Genomic DNA, 7,928 nt, shown 5'->3' on the forward strand with positions numbered 1-7,928 from the left:
CGGCCTTACCAGGCTGCAGGTTGAGTGGAGACAACCATTTATTAAACTCGGACCGCAGAGCTGACCACAACTCCTCAGCTGTGTGACTCCTATTACCAAGACATGTCAAGCTAAAGACCGCCTGATGCCGTTGCGCTCTGCTGCCAGCATAGTAATGAGGGGTGCGTGATTCCTTCTGCGCAGTGAGAACGCTGGTGGCCTCACCAGGCAGGCTTGGGGCGGAGGTGGAGGACCCAGACGAGGTTGAGGAGGCAGAAGCAGTGGAGGAACTTGGACAGACAGAGGATTGACACACAAGTCGTGGGGACGGCAAGACTTGTGCAGCAGACCCTTCACCATCTATCACCATAGTTACCCAGTGCCCAGTCAGCGACATGTAACATCCTGTCCATGCTTACTGGTCCAAATATCGGTGGTGAAATGCACCCGTTCACACACAGAGTTTCTCAAGGAAGCGGTGATGTTGTGTGCGACATGCTGGTGTAGCGCAGGCACACCTTTCTTAGAGAAGTAGTGGCGACTAAGCATCTGGTACTGGGGCACAGCGACAGACATAAGGTCTCTAAAATCCTGTGTGTCCACTAGGCGGAAAGGCAGCATTTCGGTAGCCAAGAGCTTACAGAGGGATAGAGTCAACCTCTTAGCTTTGTCATGGGTCGCAGGAAATGGCCTTTTATTTGACCACATCTGAGGGACAGAGATCTGGCTGCTGTGTGTAGACGGTGTTGAGTAGGGTGTCCCTGGAAAAATGCAGGTTTGTGAGGAAAGTGCAGGCGGAGACATGATGTTGCCTTCTTCCAACGTTGGTGCTATCGATGTCTGAGAGAGCTGTACACACTCACTTGTTTCCCCTTCCAAACCAACTGACGACCTACCAAGCAAACTGCCTGTTGCGGTTACAGTGGTGGAAGTTGTGCGTGGAAAACCAGGTGTGACAGCTGTCCCCACAGTCCTAGAAGATGAAGAGCGCGCGGATGCACTGGAAGGGGCAGGCCGTGGATGTTTCGCTCCGCTAGGCCGCATTGCAGCACGGTGATCTTCCCACTGGGACCTATGATATTTATTCATGTGACGATTCATGGAAGAAGTTGTCAAACTGCTGAGGTTTTGACCTCTACTAACAGAATCCAGACAAATTTTACACATCACATAATTTGGGCGATCTTTTTCTATGTCAAAAAAGGACCAGGCTAGGCAAGGCTTAGAGGGCATGCGACCTGCTGAGCCCCCCCGACTAGTGCTCACAGGCAGAGTGGTGGCTGATGATGCAGTTGTAGACGTGCTACCAGTGCTCCGACTCTGTCCAGGAAGGCGCAAGGTAACTTCGTCGTCGGTTGCATCCTCCTCCACCGCCTCTGTTGACCTCCTCGAGTGCCTGACTGTTGGTTGACAGTAGGTGGGATCTAGAACTTCATCATCAATTGTTGTGTTTGCACTCCCCTCCCCCTCAAACCGAGCCTCTTCTTGCCCTGACCGAATATTTAAGTTGTCATCACAATCTGGTATCTGCGTCTTATTGTCATCAGTATATTCCTCATTGTCTATAACCACAGGTGTTACAGTTTGTGACAAAGGGTCAACATTATGCTCAGAAACTTGGTCCTCACGGCCTGAATCAGAGTCACAAAGGTTCTGGGCATCACTGCAGACCATTCCTGGTCTGTACTCACTGTAGCTTGGGAGCAGACCTCTGATTCCCAGGCTATAGTGTGACTGAACAGTTCTGCAGACTCAGCCATCTCAGTTCCACCATACAGTGCAGGGCGGATGGAGACTTCAGAGCTGGGAGAAAGCAAGTTTGATTGGGATGACAACTCAGAGGACTGGTGTTTTTTAGATGCGGTACTTGAGGTGGCTGAGAGGGCACTTGTTGGACCACTTGAGATCCATTCAAGCATTTTCCTTTTTTGGCCATCATCTACCTTTGTTCCTGTTGTTTGTGTCCGTAAAAAAGGGAGCACATCGGATTGTCCACGGTAAGTAGTAGACATCTTACTTTTGCTGGTAGATGGTCTATCTTCAGCAGATGATAATGGAGCTTTGCCACCTTCCCCACGGACAAACCCTTTTTTTCCTTTTCCACCACGCCTCTTCCCCTTTCCACCAGCATCTGTCATTTTGCCACTCATGTTGATTGCGACAAGATTGTGCACTGAAAATGTGGTAGTAAAAATTGAGAGGTGGTGTAGATTGCAGCGGTGGTCTAGCTTTATTAACAGCAGAATAACAAAGAATAAATATCCCTGACAATGCAACTACGGCCCTTAAACTGGCACCAGTGTTTGCTAGTATAATGGCTTAGTTATAATGAGTTTGAGTGTGCAATGCAGGCAGACGTGCTGCAAATATCTTTGCACTACTGGGACTATACAGAAGTCCAATAGCCACGTTTAGGATGCCACTAAGTTCACTCAGTGTTTGCAAGTATAATGGCTTAGTTATAATGAGTTTGAGTGTGCAATGCAGGCAGACGTGCTGCAAATATCTTTGCACTACTGGGACTATACAGAAGTCCAATAGCCACGTTTAGGATGCCACTAAGTTGACTCAGTGTTTGCTAGTATAATGGCTTAGTTATAATGAGTTTGAGTGTGCAATGCAGCCAGACGTGCTGCAAATATCTTTGCACTACTGGGACTATACAGAAGTCCAATAGCCACGTTTAGGATGCCACTAAGTTCACTGAGTGTTTGCTAGTATAATGGCTTAGTAACAATGAGTTGGAGTGTGCAAAGGGCAGGAAGGTACAGTGGCAGGGTTGTGGGTCTCTGGGTAGAGGAAAGGAAGCCTGCCTTTCTATCCCTCCTAATGGGGAAATGCAGCGAGGAAATCCCTGACCTTAGCTACACAGACGCTGTCATCTTGTGTAGCTGTTAAACTCTGTTTTCAGGACCTAAAAAAATGTTTAAAAGAACAGAGAGTCCTCAGTGGTTGATACCTTTTAATGGCTAACTGAAAAGATGGTAATAATAGCATTACCATCTTTTCAGTTAGCCATTAAAAGGTATCAACCACTGAGGACTCTCTGTTCTTTTAAACATTTTTTTATCCCTACTGGCTAACACGGTACAAAGATATATTTTTCAGGACCTGTCACCTATGGCTCTGACCCTGCCGGTATGAGCCCTTAAAAGGTCTGATAGACAGTGCTATCCCTAAGCTGTCCAGCGCTGTGTTTGGAGCGTATACAGCTGTATCGGCGATAGGAGCTGCGCCAGTGATGTCTGACACCAAGGACGCAGAAGAGATAATGGCGTCCGGACGGGCAGATACTCGTTTTTATAATGCAGGGACATGTGACATGGACATCCTATCACACATGCCGTTGCTTCTCTGGCTAAAAGTCCACTTAGCTGTGTGTGTGTGTCTGGGATTGGCTGACATGCTGGCCCTCCCCACTACACGCGCGCGCATAGGGAAGGAAGACAAGGAAAAAAAAAAATGGCGATCGCCATTATCCAAACAGCAGTGATCTGAATGCGCTGTTCCCGCACACTACACACTGAAATGTCATAATAGTGTGAGTCACAGAGTGACTTACACTATTACAGCGGAAAGCCAGCTAGGAATTAGCTGGGTTTTTTGCTGCTAGAACCATTCTCAAACGTATATAGAACTATCGAGCTTTTGCAAAAAAGCTCGAGTTCTAGTTCGATCTAGAACAGCCCCCAAAATCATTCGAGCCGCGAACTGGAGAACCACGAACCGCGAACCGCGCTCAACTCTACTCCAGACTAAACGGAATTAATGAGCCAAATGACTGTAATGGTCGGGCGGAAGAAGCAAGAAAGTAAGGAGTATTTTCCACGCTTCAGAGCCTGAGAGAATTTCCTCCCTTTTGTAACTTGGTGTCACACCCCATCGGAATGTAGTGTGATGGGGGCAGCTTTAATAATGGAAGTGGCTCCCTCCTCTCTAAGTATCGATGCATTAACAACGTGTCTCATAGATTCCAGTACGGCCAATGTATCGCACCCATTTTATCACATCGTGGTCACTGTAGTTCAGCTTCGGCTCAAACACTTTCAGGTAGCGAACTTTGAGTCCTGACGGAGCAAAGGGGACCTCAAAGTTCATGGAAATAGAAGGACGTGCCCATTTCTTCTTGTCATTGGTCGGCAAGAGCTCAATCTCAGCACTAATCTGCGATTCCTTTATTCCAGCCATTCGTTTTATCTTCCAGACAATGGCATTTTCACTGGCCTTGTATTTGGCTTTCCCCTTCATACAAATGACTTGCACCCCGCTTGTGTTGAATGGTGTTGGGATTCGAGCCTCAATATTCTGAGCCAGCAGAGAAGGCTTAAAGTTGGACTTAATGACCACCTTAACCTCCAACTTAGTAAGACCCACCTCACAAACCAGTGGGATGACACGGAATGGAAGGATTATGTCTTTTGTGGTTCGATACCTCATCAGTTCAAACTCTCCATTGGGTGGAATAAAGCTGATGCTGCATTCCGAATCAAACTTCCTGAGCCGAATGCACTGATGGAATGTACAGTCATCAATAGCAATGAATTGTTTCCCAGTTTTGCCGGTCTCATCAGCCGTTCCTTTGCCTTGTTTCTCAATTACAATCTAAAGGCTACTTTACACACTGCGATATCGGTCCCGATATCGCTAGTGTGGGTACCCGCCCCCATCTGTTGCGCGACACGGGCAAATCGCTGCCCGTGTCGCACAACAGCCGTCACACATATTTACCTGTCCGGCGACGTCGCTGTGACGGGCGAACCGCCTCCTTTCTAAGGGGGCGGTCCGTGCGGCGTCACAGCGACGTCACTGAAGCGTCACTGAACCGCCGCCCAATAGCAGCGGAGGGGCGGAGATGAGCGGGACGTAACATCCTGCCCACCTCCTTCCTTCCGCATAGCGGCTGGGAGGCAGGTAAGGGGAGCTTCCTCGTTCCTGCGGCGTCACACGCAGCGATGTGTGCTGCTGCAGGAACGAGGAACAACTTCGTTACTGCTGCAGTAACGATTTTTAAGAATGGACCCCTATGTCGCCGATTAGCGATTTTGCACGTTTTTGCAACGATGCAAAATCGCTTATCGGTGTCACACGCAACGGCATCGCTAATGCGGCCGGATGTGCATCACAAATTCCGTGACCCCAACGACTCCGCATTAGCGATGTCGCAGTGTGTAAAGCCCGCTTTATCATTCATTCCAAACTTGCATTCGGGCATACCGCTCAGGTAGCTCTTCATAACCACCCTCCCAGACACATGAGCGCTGAGTAGCTGCCCTTGAAGGGACATTAGTAGGTTATCGCTCTCTAAAACATCTAAGAAAAACTCATTACGACGATATTTGATCCCTTCACGACGCCAGCCAATCTGACCCATCACCTGGCTATTGATCTGAGACTGCTCCTCCTTGGTCTGATGCTGACTTTTAGGCCCCTTTCACATGTCAGTGATTCTGGTACGTTTGTGCTTTTTTTTAAACGTACCAGAATCACTGACATACGCAGACCCATTCTAATGAATGGGTCTGCTCACACGTCAGTGATTTGTCCCTGCACGTGTCTCCGTGCAGCGTACCCGCATGTGCGTGATTGCTGCACGGAGACATGTCCATTTTTTTCTGGCATCACTGATGTTCCACGGACCACGCAGTGGTGTGGTCCGTGAAACACGTGCCAGAAAAAAACGTGCTTTTAAAATAATAAACATTTTAACTCACCCGGCGTCCAGCGATGTCCTCTGCAGCCCGTTCTCCCTGTTCCTTCTGTGCCGGCTGATTACTGTCGCGCATATTCATGATGCGCGACACAGCCGACCCGGAAGCAGCTGCTGCAGGGGTCACCGCCAGCCGGATGCTGCGTCGCGGGAGGATTCAGCACCACGGACAGCGGGAGCGAGCGCAGGTGAGTGAATCTCTAAGTGCAATCACGGGCCACGGAGAACGGAGCCCGGATTGCACTTAGACAACCCATGTGTGCCGTGATTTTCGGCACACGCAGGGACATGTGCGTGTTTTACACGCCAGTGAAAAACGTCTGTGTTTTTCACTGACGTGTGAAACAGTCCTTAGGGGTACTTTACACATTGCGACATCGCTAGCATCGGCTAGCGATGTTGAGCGCGATAGTACCTGCCCCTGTCGCACATGCGATATGTGGTGATTGCTGCCGTAGCGATCATTATCGCTACGGCAGCTTCACAAGCACATACCTGCTCGGCGACGTCGCTGTGACTACCGAACAATCCCTCCTTCAAGGGGGAGTTGCGTGCGGCGTCACAGCGACGTCACCGTGACGTCACAAATCGGCCGGCCAATAGAAGCGGAGGAACGGAGATGAGTGGGACATAACATCCTGCCCACCTTCTCCCTTCCGCATTGCCGTCGGGATCCAGGTAAGGAGATGTTTGTCGCTCCTGCGGGTTTACACACAGCGATGTGTGCTGCCACAGGAGTGACAAACAACATCGTACCTGCAGTCGACCCGACATTATGAAAATGACCGACGCTACCCAGAATACCGATTTTCGACGCATTTGCGATCGTTTATCGGCGCATCTAGGATTTACACGTTGCGATGTCGTTACCAGCGCCGGATGTACGTCACTAACAACGTGACCCCGACGACATTTCGGAAGCGATGTCGCAACATGTAAAGCCCCCCTTAATCCCTAGCTGAGTAATGAAGGTCTTCAATGCTCCAGTTTCAGTGTTCTGTGGATAACCAAAATCCAGGATTTCATCAAGCAAGTTCATAGATCAGTACAAAGTTATTCTTGATGTTTTCCTCACTGATCTTGCCAAAGTAAGCAGTCATCACATCACACATCTTATAAAGTAACTCAAATACCATAGCGGCATTGACATTTTGCTTGGTGACTGCTGCCAGCCAGATGTTTGAGCGCTTCACGTGAAAGAAGCTGGTATGGGCAATGTTGGTGACAGGAGAGCACACCTGCTGCCGGGCATGGATGACATTGACATGGAAAGCATCCACTGCATTCCTCCCAATGTTATCTCTGTACACCCGGGAGATGAGGACCTCTCCCTTGTGATTATACATAAACAGGCCTCCGATCATGGTGGATTTTTTTCAGTCTCCTATTTCCATTATTACAACAGACCTTCTCTCAATCCCCAAGCTTCTGTACATTATTAATTTTATTGAAACATTAGCTGAAAGTGAAAAGTATTTTGCAGATGTAATTTTACATTTTTGTATATTATTTGTTAAAGAATGTATGAATCTGGGAAATATTTTTGAGTTCAAATCAGCAGGAGGTGGAAAGGTCTTTGATATGTGGTTTGAAGGAAAGAGCAGAGTCAAAGGTTAGCCTGAGGCAGCGAGCTGGTTGGACTGGACAGAGTGAGCAGCCATTGACTTTGATGGATAGGTCTTTTGGAGGTTTGACTGAGATAGGGGAAAGATGATAAATTCTGTTTTGTCCATGTTAAGTTTTAGAAATTGAGCAGAGAAGAAGGATGAAATAGCGGATAGACATTGTTGGCTTCTAGCTACGGTAGAAATGAGGTGATATTGGCTCCAGAAAGGCAGTGTCATCGTCGTCTCTTGGTGAGGTTACTTACAGGCTCAGGGTCTATTTTTATCACCTAAGGCAGTACACATTTCTTTTGGCAGTCGCAGAGTTAATTTCAGTTTGCCTTGCTGGCAGCAGGCTCATTAACTCTGCACAGGTGATTCCTCTGATGACCACTTCCGGCCTGGATAAAAACCCTCTGCTTCCTGCACAGAATGCTGGTTATTCAGTTCAGTCTGAGCAAGACCTGAAGCTGTGAGGAGGTGTTTTCTGCTACTGTTAATACTGGTGTCTATTACTTTAGAGTGTGTGAAGGTAGCTTGTGTCATTACCTTCTGTGTTTCTTCTCCCTTTCCACCTTATGTTGTTCCCTATTGTTGGTATTAGGTGTGAGTGAGTTTTATTGTACTGTGGCGCCCCT

The 7,928-nt window shown here is 48.3% G+C and overlaps 1 protein-coding gene across 1 annotated transcript; it reads right to left on the reverse strand.

Moving 5' to 3' along the window:
* Nucleotides 1–3,872: 3,872 nt before the first annotated feature.
* Nucleotides 3,873–7,103, reverse strand: LOC142290503 (AP-2 complex subunit mu-like). Its single transcript, XM_075334466.1, is given in 4 exon segments — nt 3,873–4,581; nt 5,159–5,409; nt 6,644–6,719; nt 6,721–7,103. Coding segments are annotated over 4 exon segments (1,308 nt in total). The 5' UTR covers nt 7,051–7,103; the 3' UTR covers nt 3,873–3,930.
* Between the last annotated feature and the right edge of the window lie 825 nt (nt 7,104–7,928).

Source organism: Anomaloglossus baeobatrachus, chromosome 2 (assembly GCF_048569485.1).
Source record: "Anomaloglossus baeobatrachus isolate aAnoBae1 chromosome 2, aAnoBae1.hap1, whole genome shotgun sequence".
Classification (NCBI taxonomy): domain Eukaryota; kingdom Metazoa; phylum Chordata; class Amphibia; order Anura; family Aromobatidae; genus Anomaloglossus; species Anomaloglossus baeobatrachus.